At 39.5% G+C, this 25,423-nt stretch overlaps 1 protein-coding gene across 1 annotated transcript in view; it reads right to left on the bottom strand.

Annotated features, from left to right (window-relative positions):
• Positions 1 to 20,007, bottom strand: part of cacna1ha (calcium channel, voltage-dependent, T type, alpha 1H subunit a) — a 294,384-nt gene extending 274,377 nt beyond the window's left edge. Inside the window, exons 1-2 of the mRNA XM_055152604.1 lie at positions 19,987 to 20,007; positions 19,496 to 19,764 (exon numbers count right to left, since the gene is read on the bottom strand). Of these exons, the coding sequence (XP_055008579.1) occupies positions 19,496 to 19,764; positions 19,987 to 20,007 (290 nt within the window). The remainder of the gene's footprint in view (positions 1 to 19,495; positions 19,765 to 19,986) is intronic.
• Positions 20,008 to 25,423: the final 5,416 nt, after the last annotated feature.

Below are 25,423 nucleotides of genomic sequence, written 5' to 3'. Positions count from 1 at the left end.
CGATATTGATACTTTATCATCACATTAAACGACACGATATCTTGATATTTTATATTTTTGCACACCAATAGTCAAAAGTAGAAAAAATTAAATACTAATCAATACTAAATCTAGTAACTAAATGAATTAGATACTCAGTTGAGCAAGTATCGATACTGAACAAGTCACTCCATGATCCTTTCCTGAACAGGTTTAGAATGATTTTGAGGTGTATCAGAACAAGTATAAGAGCATAAAGGCTAATACACGCCCATGGACCACTATGGAACCTACCTAAACAACTGAGGGGTTACACAAATATAAGACCACTATTATTATTACTATTATTAATTGTTGAAAATCATATTCTATTCTCTAAATAAAGAGTTTTTATTGTCACTTATGTTTTTTAAGGACGTCTATATGCAAGAATTCTGTGCTATGGAGTAGACAAAATTGGCAAAATTTTCATTATTTACTGTATGTTAAGTAGGAACTTGATTCCATGGAGATGTTATTTAGTTACTGGTCTGTTAATTGCTCAAAATACCTCGAAAATCATGCCTCTCCACAGATCTGACCTGTAACTTCTCTTATGGTGTCAACTTCTCATGTCCATGGAGATAAATAAGTTTAATGCCATATTTGGATCTTCATATATAAGACCACAATTATTATTACTATTATTTATTGTTGAAAATTCTATTCTATTCTCTAAATAGAGTTTTTATTGTCATTGTGGTATTGAAATCAGTATTGACTATCAAGTCTATTCCTTAGTCTTGAAATTAAGTTTGAAAGGTTAGTATCATGACAACAATAACTCCTACTAAAAAGGGGTGTGCAAACATATTGAAATATCGATATATCGTATCATTTAAAGTGATGACACAGTATAGATATCATGGGCTACTGTACTGATATATCACCAAGAGTATTTTTTGGTATATTTTACAAAATTATTTTGTTACGCGCTACAGTTTTGTTGCTTGTTTAGAGGATCATTTATGCCACTCATTTGACATTTTCACTATTTTGATGACTGAAATGGCTGTTTTTAATATTAACTTTGCACAAGAAGTGTTTTAACAAAGACTTTTAGTATCACAACCACGGTTAAGCTTTTATTTTTTTACTGAACCGTATTTGAAATAAATCATATCAAATCAAAAGTGCACGGTATCGAGGTATGTATCGTATCGACAACTTCTTAACGATACCCAGCCTTAATCAGCGCTGATGTCCGATAAAAAGTAAAGTGGAAGTAAACGTTAGTTGGTACCTCTTAGCTGTATATGTGATTTGATTTTTAACTTCATACTAAACTTTTAAGACGTATTATAAGGTTAAAACTATGCCTAAACACGGTAGTTAAAGGTGAACTGTGGTTAATGTTGTGGTTTTGATTAGTTTAGTATCAGAGACATTATTTAGCCATTATTTTTTACTGAACGATTTGAAATATATCGTATCAAATCGAATGTGCACTGCATCGAGATATGTATCGTATCGTGGCTTACGTGTCGAGGTATGCGTCGTATCGGCAACTTCTACTAACCAACTAGTTTTTAAAGTTTAGATTGTATCACTCTTTACTCCATCCAACATATTTCATAAGCCGCTATTTGGGGAAACGGGACTGAATGATAGGACTATTGTTATTATTTATTATGAAAGCCATTTTGGATGATGAGAACATTAAGGAAGCAACTGCCAGGGAAAAAACAGCTTTCATCCAACCCGAGACATTACTGGATGAGAACCATGTGGAAACAAATGCCTGTCCTGATTCAACATCACACTGCGAGAAAGTGAGCGAGGGTAACAGGTAATTCTGAAACATGTTATTCGCTCGTGGTTCAAATCAGGTAAAGGCTCTTAAGTTGTTTTTCTATTTAGTCTCTATTATCTTTAATCTCAAATGAATGTGACTGAAAAATGTTTTGCTCTGTTCTTGTAATTTCTCTCTCCACTCCTCACACACAGTTCACGTGACAAATTTAGGTAATTATATTTACGTAATTACAAATCTTATATTAATAATCACATCCCCTTTCATACTCAATTTTGAAGAATGTGATTTTCAACATTAATTTGACATTATTCGATTTTTTTTTTTTATATTACTGTGTGGTTTTATATCTGTGTAATCTCTCCGTCCTTGTCTTCTCGCGTACGCTGCATGGACCGCGTCCCTAAACCAGAACTAAAACCAGGACAAAACCAGAAATAAACCACAGACTAAACCAGGACAAAACCAGGTCTAAAACAGGTCTAAACCAGAACTAAAACCAGGACTAAACCAGAAATAAACCACATCTAAACCAGAACTAAAACCAGGACTAAACCAGGTCTAAAACCAAGAGTAAACCAGCTCTAAACAGGGTCTACAACAAGGACTAAATCAGGTCTATAAACAGGACTAAACCACGTCTAAAACGAGGACTGAACCAGGACTAAAATCAGAACTAAACCAGAACTAAACTAGAACTAAAACCAGTGCTGAACCAGAACTAAACCAGGTCTAAACCAGGTCTATACCAGGACTAAAACTAGCACTAAAACAGGATTTAACCAGGACTAAACCAGGTCTAAAACCAGGTCTAAACCGGGACTAAACCAGGTCTAAAACAAGGACTAAACCAGGTCTAAAACAGGTCTAAAACAAGTACTAAACCAGGACCAAACCGGAACTAAAGCCAGGTCTAAAACTAGGACTAAACCAGATCTAAATCAGGTCTAAACCAGGACTAATCCAGGTCTAAACAAGGTCTATAACCAGGACTAAAACAGATCTAAACCAGGACTAAATCAGGATTTAAGCTAAACCATGGCACATGGAGAGTCCTATAACCAGGACCAAACCGGAACTAAAGCCAGGTCTAAAACTAGGACTAAACCAGATCTAAACCAGATCTAAACCAGGACTAAACCAGATCTATACCAGGACTAAAACCAGGACTAAAACTAGCACTAAAACAGGATTTAACCAGGACTAAACCAGGTCTAAACCAGGTCTAAACCAGGACTAAACCGGAACTAAAACCAGGTCTAAAACAGGACTAAACCAGGTCTAAAACTAGGACTAAACCAGGTCTATACCAGGACTAAAACCAGGACTAAAACTAGCACTAAAACAGGATTTAACCAGGACTAAACCAGGTCTAAACCAGGTCTAAAACCAGGACTAAACCGGAACTAAAACCAGGTGTAAAACAGGACTAAACCAGGTCTAAAACCAGGACTAAACCAGATCTAAACCAGATCTAAATCAGGTCTAAACCAGGACTAATCCAGGTCTAAACAAGGTCTATAACCAGGTCTAAACCAGGACTAAATCAGGATTTAAGCAGGACTAAACCATAGCACATGGAGAGTCCCACCTCTTCCCATACGACGTGCACCACGCCTCCTTCTATACCCTTCCCCCCTCCCCTGAAATATTGTCGGACATAAAACCGGTCCGAGGTGCAATAAAGGTTTGGGACAAAAGTCAAAGTGGACCATGGGAGTAAAGTAGCTCATGTGCTCTTATACTTGTTCTGATACAGCTAAAATTCATTCTAAAAATATTCCGGAAAGGTTCATTTCTGTCCTCTGAATGTGACTTTTTTAGTATCGAGACCTGCGTAAATAAGTATCTAGGATTGATGCTAGTTTTAGTATTGATTAGTATTTAATTTTTGATATTTTACTCATAATAATGAGTACATAGAGAGAAAGACAAAAGAAACATATAAATAAAATGGATGGATTTTAAGTTAAAAAGTCAACTATTTTGAGCCTTGTGAATCTGTGTGTCATTCGTTCATTTGTTTTTCAAAATAAAAACAAAAATAAGAAAACGACAAAACAACTATTTTCTTTCGTTATTTGTCTACAAAACCAAAATGGAAAAACAGATAATGATTTGTTTTCAAGCCAGGACTAAACCAGGACTGAAGCAGGACTGAAGCAGGATTAAAACAGGACTAAACCAGGACTAAACGAGGACTGATCCCAGGACTAAACCAGGACTAAAACAGGACTAAAACAGGACTAAATCAGGACTGAACCAGGACTAAAACAGGACTAAACCATGACTAAAATAGGACTGAACCAGGACTAAAACAGGACTAAAACAGGACTAAATCAGGACTGAACCAGAACTAAATCAGGGCTGAACCAGGACTAAAACATTACTAAAACAGGACTAAACCAGGACTAAAATAGGACTGAACCAGGACTAAAACAGGACTAAATCAGGACTGAACCAGGACTAAAACAGGACTAAATCAGGACTGAACCAGGACTAAAACAGGACTAAAACAGGACTAAAACAGGACTAAATCAGGACTGAACCAGAACTAAATCAGGGCTGAACCAGGACTAAAACATTACTAAAACAGGACTAAACCAGGACTAAAATAGGACTGAACCAGGACTAAAACAGGACTAAATCAGGACTGAACCAGGACTAAAACAGGACTAAATCAGGACTGAACCAGGACTAAAACAGGACTAAAACAGGACTAAAACAGGACTAAATCAGGACTGAACCAGAACTAAATCAGGGCTGAACCAGGACTAAAACATTACTAAAACAGGACTAAACCAGGACTAAAATAGGACTGAACCAGGACTAAAACAGGACTGATCCCAGGACTAAACCAGGAGGACAAAACCAGGACTGAACCAGGACTAAAACAGGACTAAATCAGGACTGAACCAGGACTAAAACATAATAAAACTAATATCAATGAAATTCTACCTAGTGCTAATTTTAGTTAAACTCTTCCAGTCTATACAGTACTGTCATCTAAATCCGAGCCATATCTCCGATCCCGCTCATCTGTACAGTGGATGAATATTCACAACAAAGGCACCGTGAGTCACACCGTACAACAGAAAACCATCCTTTACAAAGAAACACTGAACAGATTTCAGTGGGTCAGATTAACCTTGTGGCCCAGAGCAGCAGCCTCCACCAGCTTCCCTCTTTAACCTTTGACCTTTTCCGACTCATCAGCATGATCCGGGTCCCGATCTGCGCGGAGTAGTGTGATGACTACCTCCCGGCGTCGTATGAATCCCAATATGGCTTTAGACTGTAGAGTAAAGTAGAAAGAAGACCACGAGGCTTTTCCCATGGCAATTAGTTTTAGCCAGTAAAGACGTCCAAATATACTAAACAAACAAATTTAAAATGTATAGATAAACAGAATATAATAAACTCTGCCCACGATCGCATTTCAAATAGAGCTGCTAAACTGGACAATACCTGGAGGACTATCCCTGCGTTCGATTACCATATTTTACGGGACTAAGAGGCGCTCTGGATTATAAGACGCACTGTCATTAAATGGTCTATTTTTTAAACTTTTTTAACAAATAAACCGCACTGGACTTTAAACGAAACACAACAGTTCGATGCTTCAGTCGGGCTTTGTTTGTGGCGTTCACGGTGACTCTGGGCTTTGTTCAGTTGTGGCGTGTAGGGAGGGTGCTGTCTGGGACCGCTGGATTGTCGGCGTGTTCGCAGTGACTCAGTTGTTCAGTTGTGTCTAGAAGTGAAGTTTTTCGGTTCGTTCCTCCGTTCCGTTCCTCGTCGGCGTGGAGTGATGAGTGTGGCTGCGGGTGTTTTTCGCTGCGCGGTCGCTGTCTGCTCCGTGCGTGTTTGCGTGCGCTGCGGGTGGTGCGGCTTTGCGCTCTGGATTGCGGGGCGCGCGGTCTTTTTTTGATGGGGTTAGAGCAGGGGTGTCAAACTCATTTTGGTCTGGGGGCCGTATCCAACCGACTTTGATCCCAAAGGGGCCGGATCAGAAAACTCATGGCATATAAACCCCAAAAATAACAATAAATTCAAATATTTGTGCAGAGAAACGCAAATCTATTACAGAAATCTTTTTTAATTGATGAACTCTTTCTTATTATAATATTATTATATTATGAACAACCTGAAACTTTAAGAAAAATTCAATTCCAACACAATGTTTTGACATGAACTTGTATGCAAATAGGAATAAGTAAATTTTTGTTGTAAAATTCTGCACTCGGCTCCACTTTTCTCATTTTTGACATTTTTCTGATGAGGGTGTCACGGTCAACAGTCAAAACGATCGTCCTTTAAGAGCGTTTGGAAAGAGACAAGTCTTCATTTGTGCTGCTCTGGTGGGAGGGGCCACGTACAGAGACACTGGAGACACTGCTATGATAAACACCACAGAAAATTAACAATATTTTAATAGAAAATATAATTAAAATATTTTAGTAGAAAATCAGCCAAGGGCCAGATTAAAGGTCTTGGAGGGCCGGATCTGGCCCCCGGGCCTTATGTTTGACACCTGTGGGTTAGAGGCTTAAGAGCGCGTCTAATAACCCGGAAAATACGGTATCTTCAGACTCCCACTTGGACCTCGGATTTGACATCTTGTCCGAGCTTATTATGTTTCACGTGTTGGATTTATGTGTAATTATGATTATGATTATTCCCTCATCTTAAGAAAACTCTGCCACTTTAATTAATTAAAGTTTTGATATTTGCTCTTCATTTTATGTTATGATTTCTTTTCCATTACAACCTTAGGGACGTAAACACCCGTTAAATCAAGTATTTGTTCAATATTGGCCTCACCACAACACCGACTACCAAACCCACAGGCAGTGATACAGACGAGGTAAAGTACTGCAGTGATACGAGTGACTGAAATTGTCATTTAAACCACCAAAGTGTCCAAACACAATGAAAACACATTCATATTTACACATCATCATGGGCGTAGTCATCTTGGATTCTGACTCTGAATCCTTGCTCGGTCTACTTTTTCCGAAACCGAGGTCCGAGTTGCACGTCACTTGGCAACTTCCTTGGAAAACTGATTCAGATTCGATTCACTAATTCAAAGTGAATCTGTGTATCAGCCGTTCATTAGTTTTTCAAAATAAAACCAAAAATAAGAAAACAAAAAAAGCAACTTTTTTCTTCATTATTTGTCTCGACGATTCATTTTTTTCAGTTTTCAATTTTGTGTTTAATGAATATTGGAAAAAAGGGTTTCCCGTTTCATCCAATTTTGACCCTTAGGGACTGAACCAGGACTAAACCAGGACTAAACAAGGACTAAACCAGGAGGACTAAACCAGGACTAAACAAGGACTAAACCAGGAGGACTAAACCAGGACTAAACCAGGAGGACTAAACCAGGACTAAACCAGGAGGACTAAACCAGGACTAAACAAGGACTAAACCAGGAGGACTAAACCAGGACTAAACAAGGACTAAACCAGGACTAAAGGACTAAACAGGAGGACTAAACCAGGACTAAACAAGGACTAAACCAGGACTAAACCAGGAGGACTAAACCAGGACTAAACAAGGACTAAACCAGGAGGACTAAACCAGGACTAAACCAGGGACTAAACCAGGAGGACTAAACCAGGACTAAACAAGGACTAAACCAGGACTAAACCAGGACTAAACCAGGAGTGAACAGGACTAAACCAGGACTAAACCAGGAGTGAACAGGACTAAACCAGGAGTGAACAAGGACTAAACCAGGACTAAACCAGGAGGACAAAACCAGAACTGGATTAGGACTGAACCAGGACTAAACCAGGAGGACTAAACCAGGACTAAACCAGGACTGATCCCAGGACTAAACCAGAACTCAACCACAACTAAACCAGGTGGACTAAACCAGGACTGAACTAGGACTAAAACAGGACTAAAACAGAACTAAACCAGGACTGATCCCAGAACTAAACCAAGATTAAACCAGGACTAAACCAGGACTAAACCAGAACTAAACCAGGACTGAACTAGGACTAAACAGGACTAAAACAAGACTAAACCAAGACTCATCTCAGGACTGAACCAGGAGGAAAAAAACAGAACTAAACTAGGACTAAAACAGCACTTGGCGCCAGTTCCTTTCGCCTGCGGTCCCGTTCTGACACTCAGTCCTGGTTCAGTTCTGGTTTAGTCCTAATTCAGTCCTGATTTAGTCCTGGGATCAGTGTTTATTCATTTAAACACATAATCGAAAACTGAAAAAAACAAATCGTTATCCGTTTTTTCATTTTGCTTTTGGAAACAAATAATGAAGAAGATAGTTGTTTTTTCATTTTCTTATTTGTGGTTTTACTTTGAAAAACGACGAACGCATGATACACGGATTAAAGCGGCACAAGTTCAAAGTCAAACGCCGTCTCAAATACGCCAAATTGTGAATGAGCCCTTAAGTTCACCGACTCCACTACGCTTCAACTTCCATTTTAAACACAACCATCTCGCAGTGAGCCAACCATTTTATAGCGATATAATCTTACCCCAGACACTTCCTATCAGCAGTAATCTGAGCTACACCTGACTTTATAGGCTCCACTTACCATTAGGCTAATAGCATTCTAAACAGCACTTTTTTTCAGGGGGAGAGGTCAATGCCTAAAACACACAGTCTTGGCGAACGCGCACACACACCCACACACGGTTAAACACACGTACATGAAAGTGGGGGCTATTAGTTCCGGATCATTTTGCAGTGCAGCCAGTAAACAGCGGGATAAACACAGAACTGCTCCCATAATGCACACATCCAAAAACCAGCACAAACAGCCTAAAGGGCCCCACGTGCAATGTACATATGTTTATACAGTCCAGAGTAATCGTGGCTACAGTGGGTCTGGCCTAATTTTAAGTACTTTAAAGGTCCCATATTGCGCTATTTTCTGATCTATGTCATAATTTTGTTTCCTCTCAAAAACATACCTGGAGTTGTGTTTTGTTGCATTCACGTTAATACACAAATCCTGAATATTTAGAGTAATTTTGTCAAACTGAAAACACCTTGAGATGTCTTGTGGTAATACAGGGAGTGCTCCACTGTGTTTTTCAAGATCCACACACCTTTACTCGAATCATGTGGATAATTTCAGCCCTGGAATTGCCAATCTCTACTAAATTAAAGGTAAAATGTAGCTGTTAACTTCAAAACTACAGAACAGGAACATGAGTGTTTTGAGCTTTGGAGATGTAGACAGACTAATAATACAGGATACTCAAACATGCATGAATGAAGCAAAACTAAACTCCAGGTATGTTTTTGATGAGGTAACGACATTTTAACATGGCTAAAAGCTCGTAAAAGTCGATTCTGGGTAATATGAGACTTTTAAATACAGCAGGGGTCTCCAGTTTTTTTCTTCCGGTGAGCTACTTTTACAAAACAAAAATGCCAGAGAGCTACTAGTTTTAGCAGTTACAAGAAATTGAGCATATATTAGAGCCACGGCAAGTCTTAGATGAGATACAGTTAGATGCCTGTAAAACATAAAACATAAACCATAAACCATAAACATATATATAATAAAACATAAACCATTATCCATTAGTGTACAATGTTAGGCATCAGAATGATACATGAACAATGGTTAAACGGCATTTAATTCACTATTTTATTTATTCAGCACAATACGTATAATTCAGAAATCCCTTGGCGAGCCACTTGGAAGGGGATGGAGAGCTACCAGTAGTTCCCGAGCTACAGGTTAGAGACCAATGAAATACAGTGTAATGAGCCAAACCAGCAACTGAAAGCGTTATGATTAGGTTGAATGTGTGGTTATATTGTATAGCTTGTTTAAAAAGGCACTGATAGCAATGAAAAACACTGTGGTTTTTTAGTATTGATTTAATTTCTCTCCAGCGACTAGGTCAGGAATCAGAATACACTAGATGGTTCGCAAAAATCCCGGAAGTTATAGACCGCGCACCACCCAACCAGAGAAGAGCTGTGAAGCCATGACGTCAAACTCAAGCTCCTGTCTGGGTCCCTTTTGTGGAACAGCACAACAGTAAACAAAGTGGTCGAGATGGATGTAGACGAAGACATACATTCTGTGTTGGCAACGATTCCAAGATCGAGGATTTAAAGCCGGAACAAAGAGAATGTTTGGTGAATTTTATCAAGGGGAAAAATGTTATTGCCCTTCTTCCTACGGGATTTGGTGCATTACATATGTCATGACCAAATAGTAGTCACTGGTTAAATAAAAAAAGTACCCGCCTACCGTCAAGCAAACGAATTCTAAAGCTGTGAGGTCAGACGGTTTCCACGAAGTGAAACCGGCTGATGAATCAGACTAACATTTTATATCACTGAATCTGAATTATAACACAATATTTGAAGCAGAGGCAAGTTGTTGAAGGTATTAAGATTTGTGGTTGTTTAGAGCAAATAAAATAATGATTAATGCAGGGAGTTAATTGCTTGATTTGGAATGTTCCACGGTATGGCATTAAGCAAACCAGTCAATTAACGCAACACTGCAATCGTTTAGAGGCAAAATAGAAAGTTAAAACCCAATATTGGGAAATTATTTAAGAAAATAGATACGTTTTATGACTTACTATAGAATACTGAAGTCCAAGGACAAGTAAGAGTTAGGGATGCGCCGATATCGATGTTGCTGTCAGATATCGGCGCCGATCCAAGAAATACTGAGGTTTATCGGTCTCATTCAGCTGATGTCCTAGTTGGGCCTTTTATTTGATGTAAAAAGCCTATTCACTGGCTGATGTAGACCAAGGACGTCTCATAATGATTAAACTTCTATTCATATTCAGCTTTTCAGTCATCACTTGTAGGACAAATAATAATTACGTAACACAATTATTATATTGTAAAATTTAACTGTTTTTTGAGAAAAATTGCCAGCCCCTACACTGGTATCAGCACACATCAGGTATTGGCAGATACTTGAAGCTTAAAACACATACTTTTTCTTCATAATGCATCTTTACTAGGGAAATATCGTGATATCGTATCGTCAAAAGTCTCACAATATATCGAATTACAAGTTCCTTTGCTTAGATGCATGGTTTTATAGTAGCAACAGCTTATAAACATCGGGAACTACATATCCCATGATTCATTTCAGTGCAGACAACATGAAGAAATGTGTTTTTTACTTAAATTCTTGGGATTATGACGGAAAATATTCACACCAAAATCTTGTCAAGGTATTTTAAAAGCAAAAAAAAGTGTCCTATCTACAATTATATCAGCCTCTCAAAAATATCTCAATAAATATGGTAAGGTGAGATGCATATCGTTATAATATTGTACCGAGAGATTTGGATATTGTTACATCCCTACCTTTAACACAAACAAAAGCTTTCATATTTGCTTGCCAGCCTATTATCAACATCCATTCTTTACCAAAACAACACTGGGACACAGGAACCCATTGCAAACGAATTCCTCTAGTCACAGAAACCCTGCTGGTACTGCTCTGGGGTGTTCTCAATCCTCCCACACGTTATAAAAACACATCCAAAAATAAAGTTCTCATTTCCATCACACATCATCGTACGTCAGAGGGAGAGAGCTGAGAGCGAGCCTGAGCAGCCCGCCCGCCCGCCACGCAGCCATAACCCCCCGATCTGCCGCTAATAAGAGCCGGGCCAAATATAATGAGTCACCCGCTCGAATACACGGACACATAAGCGCTGCTGTCTCATGGAAAGTGTCAAATACAGCTATGCGGGATTGAGAGAAGGTTGTCGGAGTGGAGGAGACCCGCTGATGTGGAGGGGCCAAAGAGGAGCTCAAGTCTGTGATGGAAATGGAAGGGGCGGTGTTAGCATGACAGCGGAAGGAAATTAGAAAATCCGTCAAACTTTTGAGGTGAGTTGGGGATGTTATTGGTCATAGCAAAGATCTGAAAGTGAAAAACAATTGGAGTTCTGTTGCAAATTTGATGTAAAAAATATGGTATCGTACATCCTGATCACGTTCCAGAGTGGGGATGTAAACAATAACTGAAATATCGTGATATAGTGTCATCAAAGTTCTGACAATAATATCAAGGACCATCACAATATATCGAATTACAAGTCTTTTTGCTTAAATGAAGAGTTATGGTGCAGCAATAGCTAAAAAAAAAACGCCAGAGGGAACTACATTGACCATGATCCTTTGCTTCATTTCAGTGCAGACTACAAGAAGAAATAACAGTTCTAAGCACTTTTAAGTCTTAGTTGTTTGGATTAAGTCTTGTCAAGGCATTTTAAGGGGAAAAAGTAGCATATTCACAGTTTTGTTAGCAATAAATGTCATACAGTGAGATGTATATCGTGAAAATATCGTACTGAAAGATTTGGATATTGTTACATCCCAAATCGTGAGCCTCCCCACCATATTGTGAGCTTTCCCATGATATCGCAATAAATATCGTACTGTGAGGTTCATACCAAGATGATATCGTATCGTGAGATTTGGATATTGTAACACCCCTAGTTCCTAGGTCTGTCTGTTTCTCCACCACTGCCAGCAACTTTCATTCATGTAAATCCTCTTTGTCTCCACTACAATGGGCTATTTACTATTGTTTCACTGTTTATTCTTCAGAGTGAAAATCTAATTTTCAAATAATAATCTGTCACAAGCAATAACATTCTTAACGTTAAAGGGACAGTCCAGAATTTTGGACATAGGGCCTCATTTCCTAGTGAGTCAGAGTGTTGGAGACGTGTGGAGACACTTTTTAAAATATTCCATCCAGTCCTTGTATTTGCAGAGGTCGTTGGTGCTAGGCTAGTGCATGTCAATGGCCATAGTTATCCTGCCACTAAAAACAGTCTTACCCACTCCACAAAACACCCGAAGGAAAACTATTATAACTCCAAACTGTCAGTGTAAATATCTGTGTCGATAGAATAATGTCTCAAGTAAAACTAACCTTGCATCGCATGAATCGTCGCATGTTGAGGGACTATTTTCTCATATATCAGTCCGCCGCTGCCAAACTTTCTATCAGGAAGTACAACTCACTGCTGCTGCTCAGACATAAATCCTTCAGATGCAAGGTTGGTTTTACTTCTAAAATTATTCAGTCAACACAGACATTTACATTGACAGTCTGGCGTAATAATAGAGTTGTTTCAGGTGTTTTGTGGAGTGGGTAAAACTGTTTTTAGTGGCAGGATAACTATGGCCATTGACATGCACTAGCCTAGCACCAGTGACCCCTGCAAATACAAGGACTAAATGGAATATTTTAAAAAGTGTCTCCACATGTCTCCAACACTTTGGTCAATTAGGAAATGAGGTCCTATGTCCAAAATTCCAGACTGTCCCTTTAACAATTTAACAATTCAATAAAATACATTTACTTGAGTAACTATGTAATGATTTCTAAGAATATAGACAGAAGTTTGTATAGTACTAACTTCACCTCAAGATTAAATTCTCTGCATTTGACCCATCCTTCAACCAGTGCCGCTAGAGCATGACAGACCACAGTGAAGTGCTCAGGGACTCATCTCCAGATCTTGAGTTAAATGCATGTTTTGGGTTGAGGGGGGAAACCGCAGTGCCCAGAGGAAACGCACCCAGACACAGGGAGAAACATACAAACTCTGCACAGAAAGACCCAGGCGACCCGCAATCTTCTTTCTGTGAAGCGTGAGTCACCACTCAGCCACTGCGCCGCCAGAGTTATACTGAATTATAAGTACATATTAAAAGAAATCTACAAAAAAAAGAAAACTACCCTTGAAAATCTACTCAGTTAAAAGTATTTGTAATTGAAAAACTACAAATTTTCTTGCCCTGCTTTCGAGAAACGTTATCCATATTGTATTTCTGCCCATTCTCCCACTTGTGGCAACAGTTTAAAATGGCTGGGTCCATTGATTGAAGATAAATGTGCTCGGCGGGCTGCGCGGGCTTCTGTTGACCCGTTGGTGTTGTCGCTGGAGCTTAGAGGCTTTCCAAACAACAGATCACACACAGAGGCAGCGGCTGAGGGAATACGCCGGAATGTGGAATGCTAACAAGCGCTAACGGTCGCTAACAGCGCCTCCAAGCAGGTATGTACTGTATGCAACTATGTAAACCTCCATTCAAGATTTTAAATGCTTTGATTGTTGCCAACTTTTTTCCCCTGGAAGAGTGTTAGTGTGTTTACTTACAGAATAAAGTTTATACAACCCACCACAGTCAGTTTTTCCCGAGACAAGTCAGAGAACGGCGTACATTGATTGCACTAACTGTTTTGGCTTGTTGTTGTTGTTGTCCGATAGAAGAAAGGCAAAAGAAACTAATGTCTGACAGTGGCAGTAATTGAAAAGACAACAGGCACACAGCCAACATTAGATGGGGATAAATGGAGGCAAAGGTTGGTGGTTAAATTCTAGCCCTGTCGGTGCATTCAGTTGTTGTGTTCTTGGGCAAAACACTTCACAATTAGTATTAAATGTCACAAGTAAGTTTTTTTTTTTTTTTTTTTATTAAGAAGCTAGAAAGTTGTGTCACCTTCACTGTTTTAACACATTTCTGTTGGAATAACAGTCTGAATAACTTGCAAAAATTCACAACATATCAAGGAGTGGTCTGTTTCTTTGTTTAAATTTGCTAATTTTTATTCTGTTCTTTCTTTTTCAAGTGCATAAAAATACAGAACAGATCTGGGCACGAATGTCCTTTATTTAATATATATTTAATTTGAATTAAAATAGACGCAAATAACACATTTAAAATTCTGCACGTGTCCTTAATAAACCTTTTGTTTGGATCCACTTGGCCACAGTCAATATATGTTTAGACTATTTCCATTACAAAATGGCAAACAAGATTTGTGTTGATTCCAAATGGCCGCACAGGTCTGCCAATCCAATATAAATCACTGTCCAATCATTCTGAGATGCATTACGTGTCCTTGCATTTCCATCAAATTTACTATTTCAAGTAGATCTTTTGTAGAAGACATCATTTTGACCACTGAAAAAACAACTTCAAGTTCACCTCTGCACATTCTGATTCAAATTCACAACTTGAAACAAACTTGAAACATTTTAGGACTGTAAATTACTTTAAAAAAAAAACAACAACAACCTATAAATCACATGTTAGCAGGTGTTAGCAAGAAAGTCCAAAGCGGTGGGGGTCTAAACTTTTTTCACTGAGGACCACATATTGAAACATTTTAGAGACCCACCAAATATTTAATAAGGTCTTGAAACATTAATTTTAGTTTGTATCACAAAGCAATGTGATGATATTGAGGTTATAGTTGTAGAAATACTTAAAATTCATGCATGATCAAATGGTCCATTTAAGCAGAAGGCTTAAGTGCCAAAAAAAAATTGGTTCCAGGACCGCTTTTGCCCTCCTTGTCTATAGGAATATCCTCTTACTAGTGTATATTGTTCTATGCCAGTTCCATAGAAACCAAACAAAAGCAACCTCTTCTATCTTTGACAATTTTCTATCTGTCACAGTCCAAATCACAATTCTTATGCCAGGTTTTAATAACATTTTGACAAATCCCTCCAAATTGTTCTCACTCCAAATCTTACACTCAACGTTCCCACTTCACATCAACTTTGAACACTGCAGATAACACAATCAAATAAGTCAAATTCCCAAAACAACTAACAACTACACTGAACAGATAAGCAGTCATTTTGTATGTACAGCCCCGTCCCCGGTCGACCGCAGAGAGGAGCAGGTCCGCGCTCCGTGTGCTGCTTGGGGACCCTTGACGCTGTAAACGGTTGTGAAAGGGCCAGCGGTTTGTGTACAAGTGGCACATGCTGAAATCTCCTCTCACTCAAGGACGCTCGCAGAACACTTGGAGCAGACATTGCATATCGTTGAGTCTGCCGGCCTCTCTGTTGGCTGCATGATAAAAGGGGCATTATGGGAGCCTTTTGCACTCCACTCGCCGGGTAAAGGGGAAATCGATTACTGTCAATATAGATGCTTTGATTACTTAACAAACACCTTTAATTACAGAATTGGCGAAAAGATTAAGCCTTCATCTGAGAGAACGCCCAGTAACGCAAGGTCTAGAAAAAAGCTGCAGAATTGAGGATATATGTTGTGCCAAATACGTAAAGACATGGAGGAAAATAAAGCACTTCAACTGGCCAAATCGTGTAAATGTCCAAAAATATTAACAGTAGCTATGTAGCCCATACTTCCACAATGCCAGCAGCGTATTTCAAAATATAATATGTCCACATCCAGCTTAAATATTTATGTTACGCCCCACATTGCCTCGTACTTTGAAGATTCATAGACCAAATATATGTATATGTATGTGCATGTATCAAATATAAACATTGATGATATGGGTTTCAGATTCAGAATCCATAACTTTTGTCAGGCTACGTTTATATGATGACGGTCTGAACAGAAGACGTAAAAGGGGCATCGCGTCTTCGGTTTTATTCCGCGTTTAGACGAGCGTTTTCAGGAGGATATCTGCGTGCATAGGGTGACGCAAAAGAAAAGTGTGTGGAATTCGAATGATTATGCTTGTACTTAAAGCAACAAGAGGATTTTTGAACATACGGAAGTTTTCACGTCACGGATTTTCATCAACTACTCCTTCCATAAAGTTGTCCCTGGTTCTCCCAAGTCTCGTCCACATCCTCTGCTCCTGGTGTGGACCTCTGATGGTGCTTTCTCAACTTGTTCGTCTGTATTCAGCCTCACATTCTACTTGGTGTAGTTTTGTGTATTTTACCATGTTAATGTGTGTGTGCCTGCGTGTGTGTGCCTGTTTGTGAGTACATGTGTATACATGTGTGTGTTTGGGGTCGGGCAGGTGTGGGGGTTGGGTTGGTGGGTGGGCAGAAGGAAATGTGGGATTGTTTTTAATCAATGTAAAGCACTTTGTGTTACATTTTGTATGAACTTTATAAATAAAGTTTGATTTGATTTGATCCGTCTGACTCGGCTGCGACAAACTGGTGCATCCAGATTTTGACAGAGGTAATTGCAGATCTTTCTCTGTTCACTAGTATCTCTGCATATTCTGTACATTTGTTGGGATGCCTCCTGTTAGTTTTTTAGCTGCAGACGCATGGAGATGATCCAACATGTTTGTTTTTGTGTACTGTCTGTATGTGATGTAAACACGTTTGTGACTTGAGCAGATCTGACCAGAGTTTTGCGTCTTGGGCAGTGTAGACGGAAACGTTACGGCGAAGCATATTCAACTTTTCCACTCTGGAGGGTGGTTTCAGATTTTTGCGTTTTAAAGCCGCAAAAACACCATCACCGTCTAAACGAATGGCACTTCCGATAGAATATTTTGTCATTTTTACCTGCAAGCTTTCTCGTGTAAACAGGCCCTTAAATTACAAGCTTACATTTTCTGTTGTCTTGGTAACAGACAGCCCAACTTCAAGAATATAATCTCTTTTGCCATACACGGCCCTTCTAATACAAAAAATTACAGTATATTTAGGTGATCAACAACTGTTTAAGCAAGGAACACAAAGACCCTTTTTATTCGCACCAACTTCAACGCATTACTCGCACAAATGTATCAAGCTTTGTTCTTTCTATTAAGCCAAGACAGCTGGTTTTGCTGCTTATAAATCATTACAACGAACTGGTAAGTACAGTCTGCATGTGACAGTGACTGAATTCTGACCTAGTTCTTCTTTTCCTTCACTTTGTACAGCGCTATATGCAAACGGCGACAACACAAAAGCAATCAAAAGCCTTATAACTGCAGGCAGAGATATTGAATCTTCCCTGCATCCTCCCAGTGGCAGCGAGAAGCAATATTCGGTACACATGATGCAAGACGGCAAGTATGGAGAAAAATGATGAAAATCCAGAAAACAGAAATCGCTATAGCAACTACCTATAGCACAAACATTGACGCGCATCTATGTGTGTACGTCTGGCAGTGGAAAAATCTCTCTTATTTGTATGGGAAATGAGTGGGCAGCAGTATCTCCTGAGTTCATTATCTGATAGGCCAGTCTTTTTTGAGCCTGCTGTGGTTTGGACAAATCGCTTGCCACATTTCACCGGGGAGCAGCGTATTATGTTCCAGCAAGAGTCAATTAACGTCAACAACTGATGAGATCATCATGTAGCGACACGTAGCAGACACCACCCCAGTGAATCATCGAGAGAGAGATGGACAAATACAGATAGCCGGGGTTGAGAATCTAAAGGGGTAAGTGGCAGCTTGGCACAGTCAAGTTTTAAATCAAAGGGTAAGGAAATGGAGATGGGATAATAGAATGGAAATGGATTCAGAAATTATAATTCAGGGACTAACTTTTTACTTTTTTTTTTACATAGAATATCATAAGAATTCATAAAATATCTGTTAGTCTGTTAAATATTCGATAGGTATTGACCACAGTTTACCATTCTCTATTCCTACCGATACAATACTGATATCTGCGCCGATATTGAGCGATTTTATGGATTTGATATCGGTTCCATCAATATCAGATCTGTCAATATCCCATTTTGGTCTATAAATTTGTGAAATAAGCAGATTTACTGGACAAACATCTTGTAGAGGTAATTCCACCTCAATTTGCCCCCCCCCCCAAAAAAAAAGGATATTTGGCATGTCTTAAGATGAGGGTATGTCAATTTCTAAGTACATTTGAGTGAAAATAAAAAAGAAAACCCAGACAAATTCTTTATATGTTGTAGTAGACATATAGTGCTACATTTTTTCTATTGGTGCCACTGAGGACGGGCGTGTCCTTTATTGTCAGTTTCAAAGTCAAAATATAGGTCAAAAGGTAATTCATCTCAAAGATTTGGATTCCTTACGGGTTCCCCTTTCCAGAGATACCTTGGTTTTTGATATCGGACCAGTAGTTGCTGAGTAAAGGCAATTTGGCGATCAAGCAAAAAAGTGGAAAAAATGAAATTGCGATATCTTGGAAACTGTTGGTACGATCCAACAATGAGCAAAGTAGGCTTTAACTCATTGGGTAAACTGAGGTGGAGTGACCCATAATAGGTTTCAAAGCTGTTCTGTAGTTCAGTCTCTGCCATGGTATCGGTTCGGTATCGGTAAAGCCAAAGTATCATCAAAGTATCAGTATCGGAACTAAAAAAAAGCTGGATCTAAATTTCTCACTCATATCCGTATGATATAACAGAACAATTTTTTTTTTTTTTACACAAAGTTCACACAAATGTTTTAACCACAAGCTGAGTGTACTGTTTTTGTGTCTGTGTTGTTGCTCTTTATGTCAAACGAGCTCTGAGAGTGTGAAAATGAATTTCCCCTTGGGGACAATAAAGTCTAAAGTCTAAACACATTCATAAATAATTCTAGCTAATTTATGTTAGAAAAGCCCAGTGAACATGGACTTTCTGGATGTACATAATGAAAAAGTAGTACAGCTGCCATAGGAATTAACAATTAAAAAAAAATATTGCATGATGGAAAGTCATTAAAAAGTTATCAGGGAGTCAAAACCCATTATTTGATTCTTCCTTGATTTAAAGAACTTGATGCACCTTTAACCGTTCACAAGATAAAATACTTTCTTAATCACTATGAGGTGCGCTTGAGATAAAGCGGCAAGACCTGAATTTTCCTTCGGGGATCAATAAAGTATTATCTATCTAAGGCGATGAAGAACGTAGCCATAGACTGAAACCCGAATGCCACTTTGAACCCTTTAGTTTCTCATCCCTGAGTTTGTTCTTACCGGCGTCACGGCTCGTCACTTCAGAGCAAAAAAGGATATGGGTTACATACGACGCGCAGACACCAGTTGCGAGGCCTCGTGGTTTGCTTTAGGCAGAAGAAGGCCACCGGTGCCAGGGCGGGGTAGGGCTGCTGCTCCTCCTCCTCCGATATACAGTCTGGATCGCGGATGGGCGCCCTTATCCGGACCCCTAAACTCGGTCCAGGCCCCGCCCCCAAATCCGTCTCTTCCATATCCCGATCTTCTTCCTGAATCTCCGAACTCCAATCTCCTACCTGATCCTTCTCCTCTTCCTCCTCCTCCACCTCCTCCGCGACCTCATCGTGACCCCTACCCCCACCGCCGCCACCGCCGCCGCCGCCGTTGTCGTCGTCTCCGCCCGGGTCGAGGTCGTCCGGGGCGGGGAGGTTGTTATGGTAACGGTGGGCGGGTATGGCCAGAATCACCTGGTCGGGAGGGGGCGACTCGGGCTCCGGGGCATCCTGGTCTTGTCCGGCGGGCTGCTGGACCTCTGCGTACTCAAAGCGCGCTCTCCCCTCGCCATCAGTCATGATAGAGCGTCAGGCCGAGCCACTCTGAAATAAACAACAGAACAGACATGAGAATTTTGGTAGATTTAGGGGAAAAAAATATCAAATTGTGATTTATGTTTTAATAGGATTTGGCACTTTTTTTGTCCAGATGAACTGACAGAAAGCCTGAAATATAAACTGACAAACACAAAACACAACACAAAAATCACATTTCAGAAAATATTTGTGCAGTTCTAAACTACAGCAAGCTATTTTGTTGTTTGTTTAGAGAAATTATGGCACTTCAAAAACTGCAGCCTCTGCGATTTGCTAATTGCGTCCAGTCAAATTGTGATTCATTTTATAGCCTTAATATTTGGCTATATCAGAAGTACTCATTACTAACTCAATTAATTCTAGGATAGTTTTTTTGCAATTTTGTCTACTTTAATGTATTATGTATATGTATATTATGTATGTATAGTATTTATTGGTCCCTGTGGTAACATTTGTCCTCTGAATTTGACACTTTCTTTATTCTTCATTAGTAATGGACGCCACAGTGCAGCTCCCCATGGACCCATCCCCAGATCTTGGATGAACTCTTAACTTTAAATATGTTTTCTTTTTGTGTTACTATTGTTGGACTTTGAATTTCCTTCAAGATCAATAAAGTGTCTATCTTTCTGTCTATTTTTCCATCATCTTGGGCTAGTTTTGGTCAGTATCTTTGCTGGAGGATTAGTCTGTTGCGCTTGTTTTAGGTTATCTGATGGCTTGTGTTATTGTAGAAATTTGTGTCAGTGTAATTCTCAGCATATTTTGTTGTACTGGCTCTGCTGCAAGACCACAAAGCACCTTGGTCTATGTAGTTCATGCCACTTTTCCCCATGACAGTAACAAAACAATAGCATTTTCAGCAGGGACATACTGTATATTGGAGAGTTGCATCAGAACGGCGTATTTCCTTTAAAAATAGGACAATTCCTTCACTTTAGAAAGGGGCAGAAGGTTTGAAATGTGATCTTGTATGTCTTGAGGTTTTGTTCAAATGGGAGATATGATTGCAAGGCTAAGCGGGAGTGGTATTTGGTCCTAATACTCGTAGTAGGCCTGTCACGAACTGTCTCTGACTCTGTGGAAACACTGTGTGAATTCTAATGAAGGGAAAGCATGTTAATTGCTCCAGTGAAATATTTTATACTCATAACTGTTCCATAACATATTTATTAACAACGATACAATTATATTTCCCTCATAAGATTATATCGACTTCATATAATTCAATATATGAAAACTGGAGCAATATATTTTGGGTCGTATATTTGTCGTATGTACATTTTCTTTGCAACAGTGGAGCGATTTTTGACATTTTCATGTAATACAATAAGATTTGAGCTGTAGAGGGTTGAAAAAATAAGTTATATCACTAATTATTGCTTCTTTCTGCTAGGCTTTTTAATTATATTGTCTATTTAAATGCTGGTTTACTTGGACTGCTTCGTGTCAGTGTCATAAAGTAGTTTCAATATTGTCATTAACCTTAATAATTCTCATGATAATGCTTCAAAATTTGATATTGTGAGATTCCCAATTGGTTGAAATCTACACTTTGGTTCCCTCAGAAGACGGTGATAACGGTATCTACTTGTATATCACTTAACCTTTGCTGAGTGCCTTTGTTGACATTAGATGGACAGCCACTAGTGTGTGTAGTGATCGATTTGATCAGAAGAAGTGGACGGGTCTTTCTAGGAAACCAGAGCTAATCCACAGTTTGTCAAACGTCTTTAAAAGAACATAAACATCGCACTTTATTGTCCCTGTAGGGAAATTCGTCTTGTGCATTTGAACCATCCTTTAATTCTGCTGGGTCAACTTGTCAGGAGAAGCGATGTCAGGAAGAAAATCCATCCAGAAACAATGAGAAACACGCAAAGTCCGCACAGAAAGGCAAAGCGAGCAAGGGAAAGGGCTGGGCAGTCTTAGATTTGAACCTGGAACCTTATCGCTGTGGGGTGAGTGCTCAACAATCCCTACAATCACTTGCCTGGAATGGAGTAACAGCCAAATATTAAAGAGCTTATATTATGATGTTGTGTCCTCATCAAAAACAAACCTGGCTTTTAATTTTGCTGTTAATGTGTCTGAAACTGCAGCTCTGTGACATCACGAGGTGAAACAGAGCATTTAAAGCTTTGGAGATGTAGCCAGACTAATAATAAAGGGTTACTCAAACATGTGTGAATGAAACAAAACAAGTCCAGGTCTGTTTGTGATGAGGTAACAAAAACATTACAACATTAAAGCTCACAATAAGAGACAATTCTGCATGACACAAAACCTTTAAGCAAATTTTCAAGTATCATCAGTAGAATTTCTTTTATGGTTTCGCTCTTATCAAAAGCCACGTTTTGATAAAAGTTCACTTAACCCTGAAAGCAGAGTTGCATCACAATTTTTTCCTTTTAGGGCTAAGCTCAGAACCAGCTTTTAGACTTTATATGGTCAGAATGGAAAGCCTCTTGCCCATCACTCGAGCTTGCTTGGCGGGGAGGCTGGGAGCGCTCTGTCTCCCTCTCCCGTCTTGTTGCTATGTGATGAACAGATGGGCTGCTCCGTGCTCTGCTTTACTGGAGGTTTGCGTTGCCCGCACCACGCAGTAGTGGGCAGGGTAATGCGGAAAAATCACAACACGCTTAAAAGCAAAGAACACAGACCGAAATCTACCTCAAACTTCTCGAATTCGACTTGTAAAATCGAATAAAACACTTTGGTTGCTTTTGCGTTTTTTTCACTAATGGGTTCTGTTTTATTGCCAGTGTTGGAATAAGCACTTGGCGCGCACGGAATTGAAACAAAACCCGTTGCCAAACACGATGAAAGCAAAGTGTTTCAATGTGGATCTTTACGCGCAAAACGTCCAAAAGGAAGAGCGCGCCCATCACCTGTGCGGTCGCCTCTTTGTCTTGAAACTCCTCACCTCTCCTCCATCAACCAAGCCCACTCCAAACACCAAAAACAACCGACAACAACTTTATAATCATCAAATACCTTAATAAGACGGAATAGGAAGTTCCCATAAGCATGATCCGTGACTTTCCTTGTTGCTAGCAGCCTCTTTTTCCCAGCAACCCTTTTTTCTTTTCCCGGAGATAAAAAAAAAATCTCACTATAGTTCCGTCTTTACGCAGATGCAATATAATCCAAAATCGCGGGGAATATCCACAAAGAGTCAGCTGAAGAGCGTTTTGGTTGTTGCGTTAACGTTGAGTGTAATAGTTATCCAAAATCTCTCCAGGATCCATGTTCGCCGAGGTGTCGTTTACGCAGCGTGGAGCGGAGACGTGCGCTTGGCTCGTGGGTACTGTGGACTGTGAGAGAGTGTGTGTGAGTGAGTGGGCTGCTCTGACACTGGGAGAGAGAGGGAAACAGAGATGGAGAGAGAGAGGGAGATGGAGAGAGAAAGAGAAAGAGAGAGAGAGGCGACTGAAACTTGGCCCCGTGACGTGACGCGCGCAAAACAACGAAAAATGTGCCACCGTGTACGCGCGCCGGGCCACTCTGCTTGAGATAATGGAAAAGGAATAAAATATATATTAAGACTCCATAGCATACTGCGGAGGAAGATGAGAGCGAGCGAAAATGTGGAGGAAAAACAAAAAAAAAGAGTGGAATTACGAGGATACGATCGCTCAAACGCTAATTCATGGCTTGGTTAAACAAACTATTGGCTATATTGGAGTGTTATTTTTCACAGCCTTTGAGATCCCCCTGTCACCACGCGCTATTGCCCCAGTTGTAGCTTTCAATAACGCTGAGTAGGAGCCATTTGTTCAGCGGTAGTAGTGCGATAAATGAAAGTGAATTTACGCTGAAACTGTGCAGGTAGATCTGTGCCATGTCAGGGGTTAACTGTGCCAATACTTGTAGTGGTCTTGATTTGTCACTTGGAGAGGTGAGGTTTTTTTTTCTATGCGTTTTGTTTCACTTTTTGTAACAGATTCGTGGTATTAAAGGGCCCATATTATGCTTTTTTTCTATAATGTCATAATAAACACATCCACAGTTGTGTTTTGTTTCATTCACACACGTTTAAGTTTTGATCCTGTCTGTCTAAATACTCAGTTCCACGGGTGTAACAAGGCTACTCAGCAGATTGGAGAAAAACATATAAAAGCCGAGGGGAGAAAAAAAAAAAAAAAAAAAAAAAAGGTCACATGATCTGGGAATTGAACCCTTGACCTTTTAGTGAGATGGGAGATTGGATAGACTCCAGCGAAACAGTCAATTTGGTGATTTGTCACTATATCATGCTCGCAGACCAGGTTGGAATCAGCTTACCTCTAGTTTCTAGCCGCACACTCGACCCACTGCACCTCTTGCCTCTTTATCTTAGCAAATAATAATAATAATTAATATTTGGCATATTGTGTGTAATTAACTGTCTCAAAAAGAGCCAGTTAAAATGTATAAACCTACATTGTAGTCTATTAAACAAGAGATTTAAATAACATTTCTGCACTTTTGTAGATAAGTTTATAATCCAATCACTTTTGTCTGATACTTAAACCTCAATTTAATATTTAAAGAAGCTATATGTAAATTTAAACTTTATAAACCAATCTGCATCCACATATTCAAGTACATGTTTTACTGATAACAATTCTACTGTTGACATTTATGATATAATTGACATTAAAAACAAGCCTCACATCGATCTCTCATCTGGGTTGCCAGTTTCAACGCTGAAAGTCAGTTGATTTAAACCTAAAAGGACTCTCTCTGATCTGTATCGTCACTATCTAAACCCCAGCGCTTGCAGGCAATCATTAATCAGTGCTAAGGCAGACTTTGCTGCTCAGTGACTGAATTCTGGAGGGAAACTTGTCTAAATTTACTGGCTCTGGCAACCCAGCTTCAGTTGATATTCTAGTAGTCTACATTTTTTAAAAACTGTAAAACCACAGGCAAGTTACAGTTTCTTCAAAGTGTTAGTACCACCTCTTTCGGATGACACTGTAACGTTCTACTAACCTGATACATCAGCTGGTTTCCCTTCGTGGAAACCGTCTGACCTCACAGCATTAGAATTCGTTCACTCGGCAGTAGGCGGGTACTTTTTTCATTTAACCAATCGCTGCTATTTGGTCATGAAGTATGTAATGCACCGCTAATGGGGTTAACTGGTATATTAAGCTTTTCCCAAATTCCGTAGGAAGAAGGGCAGTAACGTCTTTCCCTTGATAAAATTTCGCCAAACATTCTCTTTTTTCCGGCTTTAAATCTTCGATCTCGGGAATCGTTGTCAACACAGAATGTATGGCTCTTCACCGACTGGCTGGTGCCCGAACTCGCACTTCCAGGTTTTTTGCAAACCGTCTAGTGTATTCCAATTCCTGACCTAGTCGCTGGAGAGCAATGAAATTGAGCGGAGGCACTAGGTGGCGCTAAT

This window comes from Boleophthalmus pectinirostris, unplaced genomic scaffold (assembly GCF_026225935.1).
Source record: "Boleophthalmus pectinirostris isolate CB_2022bp ecotype Guang Dong unplaced genomic scaffold, ASM2622593v1 HiC_scaffold_17, whole genome shotgun sequence".
In the NCBI taxonomy this organism is placed as follows: Eukaryota; Metazoa; Chordata; class Actinopteri; order Gobiiformes; family Gobiidae; genus Boleophthalmus; species Boleophthalmus pectinirostris.
Note: the sequence above shows the minus strand (reverse complement) of the source record. Positions and strands in the feature narration are given on the sequence as shown.